Source organism: Notolepis coatsorum, assembly GCF_963971535.1.
Source record: "Notolepis coatsorum genome assembly, chromosome: 15".
NCBI classification, from domain to species: domain Eukaryota; kingdom Metazoa; phylum Chordata; class Actinopteri; order Aulopiformes; family Paralepididae; genus Notolepis; species Notolepis coatsorum.
In genome coordinates, this window is record NC_140179.1 from 107386441 (window position 1) to 107403837 (window position 17397).

The 17397-nt window shown below is 41.6% G+C and overlaps 1 protein-coding gene across 1 annotated transcript in view; it reads right to left on the bottom strand.

Moving 5' to 3' along the window:
- Nucleotides 1–3544: 3544 nt before the first annotated feature.
- LOC311241745 (uncharacterized protein) overlaps nt 3545–17397 on the bottom strand; it is a 61359-nt gene continuing 47506 nt past the window's right edge. Inside the window, exon 3 of the mRNA XM_084330643.1 lies at nt 3545–4465. Within this exon, the coding sequence (XP_084186769.1) occupies nt 3633–4465 (833 nt within the window). The 3' untranslated portion in view covers nt 3545–3632. The remainder of the gene's footprint in view (nt 4466–17397) is intronic.

Sequence of the window (17397 nt, forward strand, 5' to 3'; positions counted from 1 at the left end):
ATAGAACCCGGGGAACATAGGACCCGGGGAACATAGGGATGATCCCCATCTTTCCTATGCTTCCTAACACCCTTCCTATGCTTCCTAACATCCTTCCTGTGCTTCCTGTTACTGTCTAGCATTAGCATGATAATGATAATTACTACAATTGGAGAGTGGTCAGTGTGTCTGTCGGTCAGTGTGTTTGTTAGTGTTAGCATGCTAATGCTAATAACTATACGGAGAGCGGCCAGTGTTGTGTTTGTCTGTCTGTGTGTGTGTCTGCCAATTTTCTAGACTGTACTTTACTTTTTGGACAAGTACTGTACACAGCTGAGTACAATAGACAATCATTTTGTGTTGTCTTTAAATGTGTCCTTATATTGTGGACCTTAAAGGTTTTGACCATTGATTGATTGATTGGAAAATATTGCAGAATGGTACAATACAGTACGGCTCAATATTGGCTCATATAGTATAATGTGTATAATGTGTACAGTATAATGTATAAGTGTAGAGTGTATTCACATTATGTTCTTGAAGACAACTATAACCAAGAAGCACCTCCCACCCCACACGATCAGAGTTTACTCTTCCTGAGAAAACGAAACAAGAGTGGGTGACAATATTATCACAAGGAAAGATGAAATTACCTACCTGGGTTCCATCTTAGAGGCAAATCTTTCCTGTGACAAAATGGCATCCAATGTAATCAAAAAAGTCAACCAACAAACAAGATTCTTGTATCGGATTTCCTCTCTGGTAAACAAGAATACCCTGAAGACTCTAACAGGAGCACTCCTTCAAGGGTACTACGACTATGCTTTCACCTCATGGTACCAAAGCACCTCAAAGGCCCTAAAAACAGGACTACAAACATCACAAAACAAACTGGTCAGACTACTGCAGAGTACAGCAACTTGCAATGGGCCTGGTCTACAAGATACACTACACCATTAAGATACCCATGTACATGTCGAAATACTTCCCAAAGGTCAGCGAATTCCATGACCACAACACCAGAGGGAGTTCCACTAATCACGTTCAACCCAGATTCGTCTCAAACAAGGGACTAAACACATTTCGTAATTATGCCACATCAATGTGGAACGCCCTACCCACTGCCGTAAAGGAATGTGAATCCATACCCTCCTTCAAAACCGCTCTCAAAGAGCACCTACGGGTGGCTGCAATTAGAAACTGGCCCGATAAATGTCCAACCCCCCCCCCCCCCCCCAATGTAGTTTCTTCCCCATCGACTGTATATATTTTTCTTGTAAGATCTATTTCTCTTAAACAGTACTGTATATTTTGTATATGTCTTGTATGTCACAAATGTCTTGATGAAACAGTACTGTATATCTGTATGTCATATGTCATAAATGCCTTGATGAATTGAAAATGGGGGACCCTGATGTAAACAAGACAAAAGTATTTTTCTGGTCTGCATCCTCTTAACAATTGTTTGTAATGTATTGAACTGTACCCATTCTGCAATCTGTTAATAAAGTTTTCAATCAATCAATCAATCAATCAATCAATCAAGTGTAGTTGTCTGTGCAGGGAGACTATTGCTCCAAGGCCTGTTCTGAAGAAAAACAACATCCTGGCTGAAATGATAGCACAACTAATGAAGACAGGACTCTTGTCTTCTACTGTCTCTAGAGTCTAGATTAGAAGCTCATACTGGCTGCATATCCTTTCTACTGTCTCTCTAGAAGCTCATACTGGCTGCATATCCTTTCTACTGTCTATCTAGAAGCTCATTGGTTTGGATAGATTTTCTAGAGATTTTTTGTTTTCAATGCATGTTCTGTAATCTGTATATTGGCGAATGGTGTGTTATCGTTGTATTAATTGTGATACTGCACACGATAACCATTAAATATAAGGATCTTGAATACACGTGTAGGGGTTTATAGCCCAATACAATGACAAGAGATCTTTGGACGGGCAATTGTAACACTTGGCAACTCTCACTGATTTACAGTATAAACTGGTGGCAGATTATCATGGACACAAGATGGCGCTATTCACCATACAATCATTCGACTCGATTGCCTTCAATTGCAGGTACCTTTCCAATGTTGTCCCAGTACACCTGGTACTGTGGTGGTAAAGACACAATGACATGATGCAGATATGGTTTTTACATTTTAAAATTAGCTGGAATGCTGCCATCTGATTAGGTTAAAGGGGCATTTCACCAAAACAGTTTGACAGCTATTGAGAGTAAATTAGTTTGAATATGGCAACCAGTAGTCATCAGGGACACTGCATCCTTGTGTTGTGTTAATCACAGCTCAATTAAATGATAAGGTAGCAGTCCCTATAAAACAAGATATTGCTATTTCATCTACATCATGGTGCTGTAATTAACACAAGGATCCAATGTCCCTGATGACATCACTGATGACCATATTCAAACTCATTTATTCTCAATAACTATCAAACTAAATTAATGTGTGCAAAACTGTTTCGAGTTTTTGGGATGTGCGTGAGATTATGTGCAAAATAAATCAAATAAATTCAGTATTCATAAGTACTCATGAAAGAATTGACACCTGTCGCTGTTAAGAAAACAATAAATTGCATCAGACAAAATAACGTGTTGGACGTTGGAGATTTTAAACGTTTTATTTTGATCACGAGAAACATAATCAAGGACAAGGTAAAAAAGATCTCGAGAAACACAGATTGAAACATGACAGAGCTTCTGAAAGCTCTGAGTAAATCAGACTGCAAAACAGAACATCCTGGGAGCAGTAGAAAACAAAATCACAGCGAATAAAGGAACAACCGAACAAGACAAAACAAGTGCTTCGTTAGGTGAATACATTGCTCTCTAGGCCAAAATATAGCCATAAAACTACACATAAGCGTCCGCACAGAAGCCAAAGACCAGAGCACCTGGTGCGAAAGCAAATAAAACATTCCCAAAAAAAGAAAAAAACACAAATAAGAACAACGTAATAAAAGTGGGGTTCTAAACGATAAGAGACCGCTGTATCGTCACGGCTGTTGCAATTCTTTGTGGTTTACAGAGTCAGGAATGAGGTATTTCAAATAAGGGGCATAATACCGGATAAAGGATTAGATTATCCTTTCCATGTCCCGGGTAGCGACGTCGCAAAAGTATCTGAGAAGAGTTTCGTAATGCCCATGCGAAATCCCAGACCCCTCAGGCACAGCATTTCTCAATATATACCGTTTATATTCCATTGTGGTAGCTTGAAAATACATTTTGGAATATATGAGTAAGCTAACATCTTGTCTCTCATTCTGCGTGCTTCCATGTGTGGAATGTTTTATTCTACCGTCTAGAGACACTTTTGTCTTATATGGCTGCATCATTGCAGGACTCAATTCTTCTTATGTCTTCCAATTATATAGTCTGTCATTTTTAAAACAGACTTTTTGTTGAGGAAAGCAGTGTGACAAATAGTAGCAATAGTTAGAACAATGGCAAAGTAACAGAGCCCCCTCCCCCCAAAATAATAAACCCTCTCCCCCCTCCCCACACAACACATGTCATATGCAGTTACATCCGTGTACTTCAGTCAGAAGATAAAGTGCAAAGAACAATGTAGAAAAGAGAAAACATAATAATAAGAAAGAAAAAACATGGACAAGGCCCTACTATTTCTCTCCTTCTAATACTGGTCACAGGAGTAGGGCTTCTCTCCTGTGTGAATTCTCTGGTGTGATTTAAGACTATCCAGTCGCCTAAAGCTCTTCCCACACTGGTCACATGAGTAGGGCTTCTCTCCTGTGTGTATTCTCTGGTGTGATTTCAGATGAGACGGATGACTAAAGCTCTTCTCACACTGGTCACAAAAGTAGGGCTTCCATCCTGTGTGAATGCGCTGGTGTGTTTTCAGATGAGACAGTTGACCAAAGCTCTTCTCACACTGGTCACAAAAGTAGGGCTTCCATCCTGTGTGAATTATCTGGTGTGATTGCAGACTACCCAGGTGACTAAAGCTCTTCTCACACTGGTCACATGAGTAGGGCTTTTCTCCTGTGTGTATTCTCTGGTGTGATTTAAGACTAGACAAATGAGTAAAGCTCTTCTCACACTGGTCACATGAGTAGGGCTTTTCTCCTGTGTGTATTCTCTGGTGTGTTTTAAGACTATCCAGTCGCCTAAAGCTCTTCCCACACTGGTCACAGGAGTAGGGCTTCTCTCCTGTGTGAATGCGCTGGTGTATTTGCAGATGAGACAGTCGCCTAAAGCTCTCCCCACACTGGTCACAGGAGTAGGGCTTTTCTCCTGTGTGTATTCTCTGGTGTAATTTAAGAATATCCAGTCGCCTAAAGCTCTCTCCACACTGGTCACATGAGTAGGGCTTTTCTCCTGTGTGTATTCTCTGGTGTAATTTAAGACTATCCAGTCGCCTAAAGCTTTTTCCACACTGGTCACAGCAGAGACCTTTTCTTCCATCCAAGCCTCTTGGTTTCTTCCCAGGCCTGACAGGACAGCTATCTGGATGGAGATAGTGATGGAGAAGAGTGTCAGAGGAAGGAGAGATTTGGTGATTTTATTCAGCTTTAATTTCCATGCAAGAGGTTTATAATGGTATGTAGTTCTGTTTTATAGTTTAAGAACACAGTGTAGTCCAGAGTCGTCTACAGTTCTAGACTTAAACCACTTTGTTTCAAGCACCAGTTAGTCAACAGTTTCTGGAGCAGGAGTGGTTACATCATGGCTGTGGTTAAGGTCAGTTTAAATTGAGTCCGGGACTAAAGCCACTTCAGTCTCAGGTTATAGTCTCAGTAGTTAGTATAGTTAGTCTCAGGCGGCACAGTGGTTAGCACTGCTGCCTCACAGCAAGAAGGTCCTGGGTTCGAACCCCATCAGGGGGCCTTTCTGTGTGGAGTTTGCATGTTCTCCCTGTGTCCGCGTGGGTTTCCTCCAGGTCCTCTGGTTTCCTCCCACACCATAAAGACATGCATGGTAGGCAGGGACTACAGATGGAAACTAGCTCATTAGCTAATTCTGGCACATTTACATTGATGTGTAAACTAAAGATGCTGATTAATGTGCACTGTCCCTGGGTAAAAAATAAATACTTAACTTAAGACAGATTATACTGTCACTTTATGGATCAAATCTTATATCACGCTATGGGAGATTTCATATCTCTGTAACGATATACATCATGATATAGTATGTTTTCTGTAAATTGGATGAAACATTTGTCTACAAAATAACCACATAATCCATGACTACTTTATAATAATCCTGAGTGTAAACAAAATATGAATTAAAGGCACTTTGTCTTTTCTCCGTTTATTTGGAAGCAACATTGAACAGAATATGCTCATCCGTTTCTTAATACAGACCCAGTGTCTGAATCATATACTGACTGAATTGACCTCTTCACCTACGACTAGGGTTGGGTACTGTTCACATTGGAACCGATACTGGTACCGACTGTGCCTTTCTTTCTGTACTTTACTCTCTCTGTAATAACAATTTTGTTGTAAAAACTAAAATAAAGTGCTCAATTTCAACATTATTATTACAACACACCACACAAACTAAAACCGTTGCATTTACATTGCATGATATACATGTATTATGCATTATTATTTAAAAGTTTAAATAACAGTATCTGGCCATCCTCAGTAAATACTATCAACCTCCTCTGACCTCGTCCGGTCTTTCCAAAGACCAGAGATGGGACGCACACACATGCACAGAAAGGGAGAAGGGCTTATAGCCCCTCCCTTTCCTCACTATTGGATCTCCATGAAAACTAAACTGTTCTTCAGGTTTTACCGCAACGTGGGCTGACAGGAATGGCGAGGATGCAGAGCATGTTAGATACATTGAACCCGTTGCTCACAGTTTTCACTGCACATAGAAACTGTGAGACTCTGAGAGGAGTTGTCACAGGGCTGTCGAATAGAGCTGAACAACTACATGTCATATCTTCTAAAGGTCTGCTCTGTGTCGAATAGAGCTGAACAACTACATGTCATATCTTCTAAAGGTCTGCTCTGTGTCGAATAGAGCTGAACAACTACATGTCATATCTTCTAAAGGTCTGCTCTGTGTCGAATAGAGCTGAACAACTACATGTCATATCTTCTAAATGTCTGTGCTGCTCTGTGTCGAATAGAGCTGAACAACTACATGTCATATCTTCTAAATGTCTGTGCTGCTCTGTGTCCAATAGAGCTGAACAACTACATGTCATATCTTCTAAATGTCTGTGCTGCTCTGTGTCGAATAGAGCTGAACAACTACATGTCATATCTTCTAAATGTCTGTGCTGCTATGTGTTGAATAGAGCTGAACAACTACATGTCATATCTTCTAAAGGTCTGTACTGCTATGTGTTGAATAGAGCTGAACAACTACATGTCATATCTTCTAAAGGTCTGCTCTGTGTCTAATAGAGCTGAACAACTACATGTCATATCTTCTAAAGGTCTGCTCTGTGTCTATTAGAGCTGAACAACTACATGTCATATCTTCTAAAGGTGCTGCTCTGTGTCTAATAGAGCTGAACAACTACATGTCATATCTTCTAAAGGTCTGTGCTGCTCTGTGTCTAATAGAGCTGAACAACTACATGTCATATCTTCTAAAGGTGCTGCTCTGTGTCTAATAGAGCTGAACAACTACATGTCATATCTTCTAAAGGTCTGCTCTGTGTCTAATAGAGCTGAACAACTACATGTCATATCTTCTAAAGGTCTGCTCTGTGTCTAATAGAGCTGAACAACTACATGTCATATCTTCTAAAGGTCTGCTCTGTGTCTAATAGAGCTGAACAACTACATGTCATATCCTCTAAAGGTGCTGCTCTGTGTCCAATAGAGCTGAACAACTACATGTCATATCTTCTAAAGGTGCTGCTCTGTGTCGAATAGAGCTGAACAACTACATGTCATATCTTCTAAAGGTCTGCTCTGTGTCTAATAGAGCTGAACAACTACATGTCATATCTTCTAAAGGTCTGCTCTGTGTCTAATAGAGCTGAACAACTACATGTCATATCTTCTAAAGGTCTGTGCTGCTCTGTGTCTAATAGAGCTGAACAACTACATGTCATATCTTCTAAAGGTCTGCTCTGTGTCTATTAGAGCTGAACAACTACATGTCATATCTTCTAAAGGTCTGCTCTGTGTCTAATAGAGCTGAACAACTACATGTCATATCTTCTAAAGGTCTGCTCTGTGTCTATTAGAGCTGAACAACTACATGTCATATCTTCTAAAGGTCTGCTCTGTGTCTAATAGAGCTGAACAACTACATGTCATATCTTCTAAAGGTCTGTGCTGCTCTGTGTCTAATAGAGCTGAACAACTACATGTCATATCTTCTAAAGGTCTGCTCTGTGTCTATTAGAGCTGAACAACTACATGTCATATCTTCTAAAGGTCTGCTCTGTGTCTAATAGAGCTGAACAACTACATGTCATATCTTCTAAAGGTCTGTGCTGCTCTGTGTCTAATAGAGCTGAACAACTACATGTCATATCTTCTAAAGGTCTGCTCTGTGTCTAATAGAGCTGAACAACTACATGTCATATCTTCTAAAGGTCTGTGCTGCTCTGTGTCTAATAGAGCTGAACAACTACATGGCATATCTTCTAAAGGTCTGCTCTGTGTCTAATAGAGCTGAACAACTACATGTCATATCTTCTAAAGGTCTGTGCTGCTCTGTGTCCATTATGAAATGACAATTGCACGTCATTGAAGGTCTGCGCTGGTCTGTGTCTATTAGGGTTGTCACGAGACCAACACTTTAGTTTCGATACTATACCAATATTAATTTCGATACTTTTCCTCAAAATCAGGTAAACACTCTCAGATGTCATTATTGTGGTGCCCAGTGACCCGGATGTCCTGAGGGGCGTGAGTTTAGGGAGGTGAGTGTAACGGGGAAGCCCGTGGGTATGTCCACAGTCACGGAAACAGGTGTGTTGACGAGTGACTGTGGCAGTGCGGGCTGGTAAATTAAACTCACTTCCCCATAACAGGGTTAACAGACGCATAGGTACGGTAGTTAGGAGTGAATTCACTTCTTAGTGCAGCGGCCTGTGTCGTCGCCCGCGGACGCGGGAGCCCCCTGTTCGACTCCCCCTCAGGGACATTCTCATTTAACATCAACACAACGCAGACCCAGTATGATCCGTCACAGCCAATTCGCACATTTATATATATATTAGGGCTGACCCCTATTAGTCGACTAATCGGTCGAAAGGAGCCGTAGTCGACCAGCCAACCTCTTAGTCGAATATAAAAAAAATTAAAATGTAAAATATTTTTTTATCTTTCTTTCCAAAAGAAAAGAGGCCTAGAAGCGTGGCTAACGCTAATGGCACGCATACCAGAAGCTAACTGCCTACGAAAACAGGCACAGAGGCACTGAAAGAGGATTTCACCCATCTAATGAACAAACACACTAGACTAGACAAATATCAAGATGTATCCATCAGTGGACCAATTGCATGCTTTTGCAGAGAACAAGAAGCCTTCAGTCGACTCCTTCAGACATTAAGCACCCCCCACAGCCCAAATGGAATGATAAAAAAATATATATATATATATTAAAAATATTATAATTTTTTTTTATTTGAATTTTTTTTTTAGTCGACCAATAGTCGACTAACGGCACATTTTGGCCAATCATAGTCGACCATCCAAATCCTTAGTCGGGGACAGCCCTAATATATATATATACATATATTATCTTTCAAATGCCCAAGTTCAATTTGGATTTAGTATCACCAGGCGTGCATAAGAACAGATAATGAAATCTACTGTAAATACTAGGGGTGGGACGATACATCGATCCAGATCGATATATCGATCTATTATCAATAATCAAATAGGATCGATGCAACGTAAAAAGATCAATTCATATTGCGATACTCTTATTTTGAAAATCCGCGAGTCATATCCGCCGGCGCCCAGTATTGTGAAACTCCGTGTAGCTCTGTACAGCAGAACAGAGCGTCTATTTTGCGAAGAGATATAAGTCTGTGCAGTTTTTTCCCTGCAACGGGTCAAATGCATCTAACATTAGGGATGCACCGAAAATTCGGCCACCGAAAGAGTTTTTTCACCGAAAATATATCACCGAAACAGAAGCAACCTGTAACCTAACGCGTGTTGTTGTGATGATGTCATCAAAACGCGGATTCATTACATGCGCGCTGTGAGCTCTTCAGTCTTGCGTGATACTCCTCTTGGGACTCGGGAGCAATGCATCTCCTCGGGAGTCGCGCTGTTTCTATGTAAATTCCGCGCACAACGAGTCCAATAAATGCGTCTTTAACATACTTTATCCTTATTTACTACATGCCCATTGCGGTTAATCACTGAGTGATCTAATATGCATATTATTCAGAGCGAGAGGGATTGTGTTTCTCACATTGATGCTGTCTGTCGCGCGTCTACTGTGCCAAAGTCATCTGGGGACTAGAAAGGTGTGCTCAGTAGAGCACAGATCTCTCTCTCTCTCTCTGATTGAAAACTTTATTAACAGATTGCAGAATGGGTACAATACAGTACAGCTCAATACACACAATTGTTAAGGGGATGCAGACCAGAGAAAGACTTTCGTCTTGTTTACATTTTCAATTCATCAGGACATATATGACATACATGACATACAGATAGACAGTACTGCTACATCTATACATTTATGACATACCAGATTTGCAAATACAGTACTGTTTGTGATACAAAAAGACCCATAATAGTGATTATTTATTATTTAAGTTAAGTTTTGCCATAATCATATATTTTTCCATAATCAGGTAGCTGAACAACATTGGTAAAAAAAATTCTATTCTATGAATCATTTTCGGCCTTTCGGCTTTCGGTTTTCGGCCAACTGTTTTCCTATTTTCGGTATCGGTTTCGGCCAAGAATTTCCCATTCGGTGCATCCCTATTGAAGGATTTGGGGTGCTTTTTCAATGTATGTGATGTATAGGTTGGGGGGAGAGTACCACAGCTAAAACGGTGAGATCGAAATGTGCATGGTTTGCTTTAGAAAACGGTGATAGAAGAGGCAGTAGCCAGCAGAATGTTTAGCAGCCAGCCGAATGTTTTGCATTCCTTGTAAGAACAAACTGATAGCGAGTGTCTCCCAGAGCGAGGGAGAGCGGTGACATCTTTAATGAAACAGTAGAGAAACGTTTTGAAGTGTGTGTAAAGGTTAAACGCGGTCGTCATGACAGCGCGTCGCCCTGACAACCAGAAGAGGGGCGGGGCTATCGTTTCTACGACGAAGATCTATAAGTCGAACGGTGTTTCCGGGTGTAAGGCAGACTAGAATCTGACCAAGAGCGAGTAGGACTGAGATCATACAGAAGACACTCTCCTCTCATCGAGAGGGGGGGGGGGGGGGGGGGGAGGAAGAATGCCACATCATCATTAGCTTCGGCTAACACGAGGAGGGTTCAGGCTAACGACCAGGCCTGACCACTATTGGACATAACAGCAAAAGGACGATAATCTGAACACACCGAAAGATCATTAGAATAGACTCTTCAAGGACAATACAATCTGTTAACATCTGAGCTGAGGTTTCTGTTTATCAAATAAAACCACGCTTTTCCTTGTAAGGTATTTCACGTTGTCGAAGTGTCGAATTCTTACGGAGGTGGAGAATTAGTATGGTTTATGGATTGCACTAACGGGGGAGATAAGGATCTTATCAGCCAGTGTCGGAGAGACGTCAGGACCATTAAAACGCAGAGGAATTGGATGGAGAGCCAAAACAGATGAAGACGTGATACTGGCCAGTTTGATCAGGATCTAACACTATCTAACATGCTTTGCATCGTCGCCATTCCTTTATGCCCACGTCGCGTTAAATATCTAAAGCTAAGCAGCTAACCGTGAGAGAACAGGAAACGGAGAGGGGAAGGAGGAGGGGCGGGGCATTCTACCTTTCTGTGTGTGGGGACTGGGCAGTGTGAGTGTGTGTGTGTGTGTTACTGAGGATGCAGGCCTGTACATTGCGACATATATGTCGCACGTGCGACACTGACGTCAGTCTGTGCGATGAATGAATTGACTTCAGTAGCACTGGTGCGATGGCCCGTGGAGCAAGCAAAAAAAAATAAAGTGTGACGGTAAATTGAATGGACCACAGCGCCACGCTATCCACTTGGTACTTGTAGTCTCGTGCGATTAAAAACAATGTCCCGTCTCGCGTAGAGTCCATAATCAAACACCAAATCCCATAATCCCTAGCGAACAATATCCCCGCGACTAAGTTGCGAGCTCAATGTACACTGACTGGGTGACTTCGACAAGATGAAGCGCTTTTTTAAGGTATTAAATCCAACAAAAGAAGTACAAGATCAAAACCCCAAACGAGCCCGAGAGGGACCACCGTTAATAGAAACGAGACAAAAGGAGAAGATTAACAAGATGTACAGATATAACGCAGAGTGGGAAAATGATTTTCCGTGGATATTTTTTAATGAGGAAGCACAGCTATTATTATTCTGTCACTGGTGCCGGGAGACTCCGGAAAAGATCCGATCAGAGAATCCCTTGACTCGCGGGTAACAATATCCTAAAAAGGGATAACATTAATAAACACAATACGTCCCATCGACACATTCTTGCCCGGGATGCCTTCAACGCTAAACAAACTCCTGAGCGCGGGCCGGTGTTCTGCAAAATCCTACTCCCGCACCCTCTTGCACTCGCTGAGTAAACAGACGACCAGAGCGGATGATGCTGATCTCCGTGAGGTAAAGTTTAAGATGAATGTGGCATATTGCATCGCCAAGGAAGAAATGCTGTTCACTAAATTTAAGCCGCTAATTTTACTCTGTAAAAAGAACTCCATCGTATGGCTACTTAAATTCCCCTCCGGGATCAATAAAGTATTAATTATCAATCAATCTATCTATCTATCTAATAACGAGACAATATGCAAATAAGGTAATAATAATAATAATTCATTTTATTTATAAAGCCCTTTTCATTCATGCAGAGTTCCTTGTACTTAGTTCTGATTAATGCAATAGTGTGTGTGTGTGTGTGTGTGTGTGTGGATCTGAAAAAGTGGCCAGCAGACATGATGCTGGAACTGTGACACGTGTGCAGTGCACACACACACACACGCACGCACACACACACACACGAATAATTATAATAATAATAATAATAATAATAATAATAATAATAATAATAATAATAATAATAATACATTTATTTATTTGGTTCCACAAATATGTACAGGTGTTTGTATGCATTATATCTATTTGTTATGTTGGTTTCTAGGTGTTTCTAGGTTGGTTTCTAGCTTTCCCTGTAATCTGAGTCCACACCAGCGCTGCCTGGTCTCGGACTGCTTCATATCGGTTATATGGTTATGTCCTTGTTCTTTTTGTTTTACATTATGGGCAAATAAAGAAAGAATTTGTCTAAAAGCATTTCTTGTTAAAGTTTGGATTTTGTGTGCCCTGTATGCAAGATGCATGTCCCTTGCCAGTCACATACCTATTTAAGTAATGAACTGCACTACTTGTGGTTGTTTTTAGAGATTTTAGAGACGTTTTATACTCGTGCTACAAGATTTTGGCCTGTGCTACAAAACTATCAACCTCTGTAGCACCAGTGCTATGTGCAAAAAAAGTTAACGTACAGCCCTGGGATGGACAGATAATGTTGATATTTAAACATGAATACATAATAAATGTATTCATGATCATCATGCAACATAAAACAATTGTAGGAAGTTTGGGAGAGGAAGGGGTTTTAGCTTGTGTGTTGTGAGTTCCAAAACATTTTACTTAAAGTTTAAAGCTCAATATATAAAAAGTGAACAGGAGGTCTATTTGTATTAAAAACAATAGATTGTTTTTCATTTAAATGTCTGGAAGAGCTCAAAAATAAAAACATCCAATTGATATTTCCATAGCCTTTTTTTTAGTTGATCTAAATGTGACTGATTGTGTTAAATGGGCACATAATATCGCCTCATATCGATCGCAGGCACCTGAATCGAATCGTATCGTTATAAAACCTTGAGTCCTGCTTGCTTGCCGTCAAAAAGTGGATGTCGCAAAACTTTCTACTCCTTAATGCAGATAAAACTGAGATGTTAATTGTTGGCCCCCAAAACCACAGAGGCCTGTTTCAGGACATCTCCCTCAACTTTGATACTTGTCAGCTCCACCATAAAAAACCTCTGAGTAATTTTTTATTCCTCCCTCTCATTTAATGCACATATAAAAAATGTCACCAAAATTGCCTTCTTCCATCTTCGTAAAATCGCAAAAATTCGCCCCATTTTAACTCTGGCTGATGCTGAAACCCTGATTCATGCTTTTGTCTCATCACGTCTGGACTACTGTAATGCACTTTTTTCAGGCCTACCTAATTCAAGCATCAAAAATCTTCAACTCGTGCAAAATGCGGCTGCACGGATACTAACTAGAACTAGAAAATTTGATCACATCACACCAGTTTTGTCCGCCCTACACTGACTTCCTATTCAAGCCTGATCTGACTTTAAAGTGCTACTCCTCACCTACAAAATTTGAAATGGGCTTGCACCGCTCTATCTATCCGATCTCATCTCCCGATACTCGCCCGCTCGTGCTCTGCGCTCACAAAATGCGGGGCTTCTATCGATTCCTAGGGTTAAAAAGAAATCCACCGGCCACAGAGCCTTTGTCTACCGCGCTCCCTACCTGTGGAACAAATTACCTGCCGTCGTCAGGGGCGCCTGCTCTGTCGAAGCTTTTAAATCCCTGCTTAAGACCCATCTTTTCGCTCTCTCCTTCAACCTACCCTGATCTCACCTGGTCGGGGACTGACCTTTAGATTAATCGGTCTAGTTTAGTTAGGATGTCTATTTTCTCCCATGTCTGCTTTTCTGCAGCACTACAAACATGGGAACTCTCTAACCCCTGTCCCAACCGCCTGTATACTTTCCGTAGCCGCATTTCTCGCAGACGCTCTCTGATTGGCCGATGTCAGTTTCTACACTGGTTAAGCTTAGGCAATCTTCGAAGTTGGTTAAGGTTAGGCAAGTTCTTTCGACGGTTAAGCTTAGGCACTCTTTCGAAGTTGGTTAAGGTTAGAGTTTGTCTTAGAGCATGGCGATAGAACGCCAGGTAGTTTGCAGGCTGTTTGACGTGGAAATGGGCAAAGACACAGCTCGTCACGCTATTGGGCGCACATGTCACATGACCAGAAACGTCTGCCAGAAATGCGGCTACGGAAAGTATAGACACGTCCCAACCCCCCCCCCCCCCCCCATCTCTCTGAGTGCCTATCTCGTAGTGCTGACCAAGGTGATGGATGCCTCGGGGTCTTGGCCAAGATTGCAGTGACTGCTCTACATGCACCGAGGCCATGGATCAGCTCCTTACCATCTTCTGTCCGTGGTCTGTCAACATGGTTTGTGGTCTGTCAACGTGGTTTCATTGCTGGGTTAAGTACTTCTATTCTATTCACATAATATGCTTACTTCATATATCTATTCTATTCACATATATGCTTACCACTTGTATCTATTGCTATGTCCGGCCACTACAATCACGCAAGCTGTCTAATGCCTGTCCCGTCTCCCTGTGAGTTGCTGTCCTGGAGTGTTGACCAGAGTGTCGGACGTCCCGTGATGAAGACCGGGAGGATGCGACCCTCTCTGCGTGCCCTCCTGTCTCCCTGTCTCCGGTGGTCTCGTAGTGGTGACCGGAGTGCTGGACGTCCCGCGATGATGTCGGGGAGGTTGCGACCCTCTCTGCGCCGCCCCCTATCTCCCTGTCTCTGGCTGTCTCGGAGCGATGACCGGAGTGTTGAACGTCCCGTGATTAAGATGGGGAGGATGCGACCCTCTTTGCGCCGCCCCTGTGCCTCAAATAGATTCGCTATCAGCTCTATCTTTAATCTTTCAAAATGTTCAGTTGCTATCGCTATCAGCTCTATCTTAAATTTTTCAAAATGTTCAGTTGCTATTGCATGCACTCATCTGTGTTTCACTACACACATGAGTGCATGCTTACCAACCGTCAGTCTGCAACACTACTATCACCGACATCTAAGAAGGGAGATTCCCCCTTGAATGGCCCTTCTAAGGTTTCTCTCCTCCACACTGCCTGTGGTGCATTTTTTCCCTATCGTTAGGTTTTAGTGAGTTTTTCCTTACCTTCGCGTGGGGTATGTCTGGGAATGTTTGCATTCATTCATTTATTTGCATTTATTTGCATTTATTTTAAATTTGTTGGACCTTATGGTGTTCTTGTTTTGTTCTTGACTTATTGTTATGTTTCTTCTTGACTTGTTTAAAGAAGACGTGTCCGGCCCATGGGGACATTAACGTGTGTTGTCGGGCCTTACAAATAAATTTGATTTGATTTGATTTATCGTATCGCATCGTGGCAGACTTTGTGATATCAGCAAATATCGTATCGTTGTCCAAAGAATCGATATCGTATCGTGATGAAACTGGTGATCCCCACCCCTAGTAAATACAGTAGCTTTTTTATTTTGATTAGGGTGCAACCGTTTTGAAACTAATTTCAGATCTAATTGTTGCTACATGCTAACAATAGGAAAGAGAAACTAACTACGTTTCAATATGTCATAAACGTTACCTTTTGTGGTAGAATTATCCCGAATAATAGCAGTTATTGTAATAATTCATACAGTACTATGAACCTTGAACCCAATAGAATCTTGCAGGAAGTGTAGTTTAAAAAAATTTCAACGCAGAACCAGACCTGTGGAAGTCCGCTACAAAATGGCCGCAAAAAAACTACAATTCCCATTCCCCCGGTTTTATAAAATGGTCGCCTGTCGCGGATATATACAGACATTCCAAAGAGGAAAATCTATCTATATAACATTTTAACCTATTCCTAAACTAACATATTGATGATAATATACATTCTAAATGCTGTTGTGACATGTTCATGATGTTTATACTTGAATACGTTTGAAATAAAAATCGCTAGTTTTATAGAACAGTCTAGAAATATTGATTTATGACCATTATGTCATTTGCCGGAAGAGGTTAAGGAATCAAATAGTCTGCTGCTATGGCTGCATGCGTGGCGCTAACGTTATTGTTTTCAAATGCGCAACTGTCGGAAAAACATGGCAGCGATAAGAGGAAGCGATAGTCACGGAGGCATGCGATTCCAGGAATCGGACTATTAGGAACCGGCTCCCAAACGGAACCAGTTTTCGATTCCCATCCCTAGGGGCGCCCCTCCGTGCTTTGATCGCTACCAACGGAACACGCCACACACACACACGCTCCCGATCGCATGAAGGCATTTTTGGATCAACGCAATATTGATACCATTTAGCCCTTACCTTGACCAGGATCTGTCCCGAAAAGAATATTCCAATTATCTGATGGCCATTCCAAGTACTGATCTCGATCGTGTTTCCAACGTATTCCAGCAATGAACATGAACCCGGGGGGCCCGACCCTCGACGATGCATGAGTTATAAGCGTTTGGCTTGCCCGACTAGTTAGACCCCGCACGCAGATCGGCCCAGACACCAAGCCACATCGTTTCAAATGGAGTGCAATAACGGCCGCAAGGCGGCGGTATTGGACTTTTGCAATCTCAGACCCATCCCGAGTGATAACACAAGCTGCCTGCATGTTTTATGAATGGAAATATTGAATAAAAGAAATAACGACCAAAACCCGAGATATCTCGGGTCTGGCGCCCAGCGCATGGCGAGTTAACCCGACTTATCTCTTATCTTGAGTTAAGGTCCCCAGAGTTTGCACTGAATTAGGAAAATCTTCTTTTAGCTTCTGTGCCCCCGACACATGGAATCTTTTGCAAAGCACTTTAAACTCAATACTTGAGTATCCATTGGTCAGTTTAAATCTATAATAGCCAACCAAATTGTTTAAATTATTAACTTTTCTGTTTCTATATTATTTTTGTATAATGTACTGTACCCTCTTAACACATTGGGTGCCATGCCCCTTCCGGGAAGTGCATCTGGCCTTGCCGTCCATTAACCCCATGTAAACGCTCACCTTGTTTGTAGAGCTAAACCTATATTTTATATTATAGCTATGGATCTAATAACACCGTTGATTGTCAGTGAGTTGCTTCATCCGTACATTTCAGTTTTTTACCATTTTGAATATAAATATAGTTTGGGTGCTTCTGATTAAAAAGAAAAAGACGCGAAAATAGCGTTTTAGTGGAATCCACTTATCACTAGGGATGGGTACCGAATTCGGTACTTTTAAAAAGGTACCTACCGAAACACGTCAGTACTACAGAGTATCGATTCACGTGCGATCCAACTGTGCCTACTTTCGGTTATGAGAAAGAAAAGAAAAAAAGTCCAATGACGTCACGTTTTGTTTACCGCAAAACGAAACCGCACGTTAATGTCAACGGCACAATACATGTTTTCAAACTCTCTTTGGGTGTTTGCA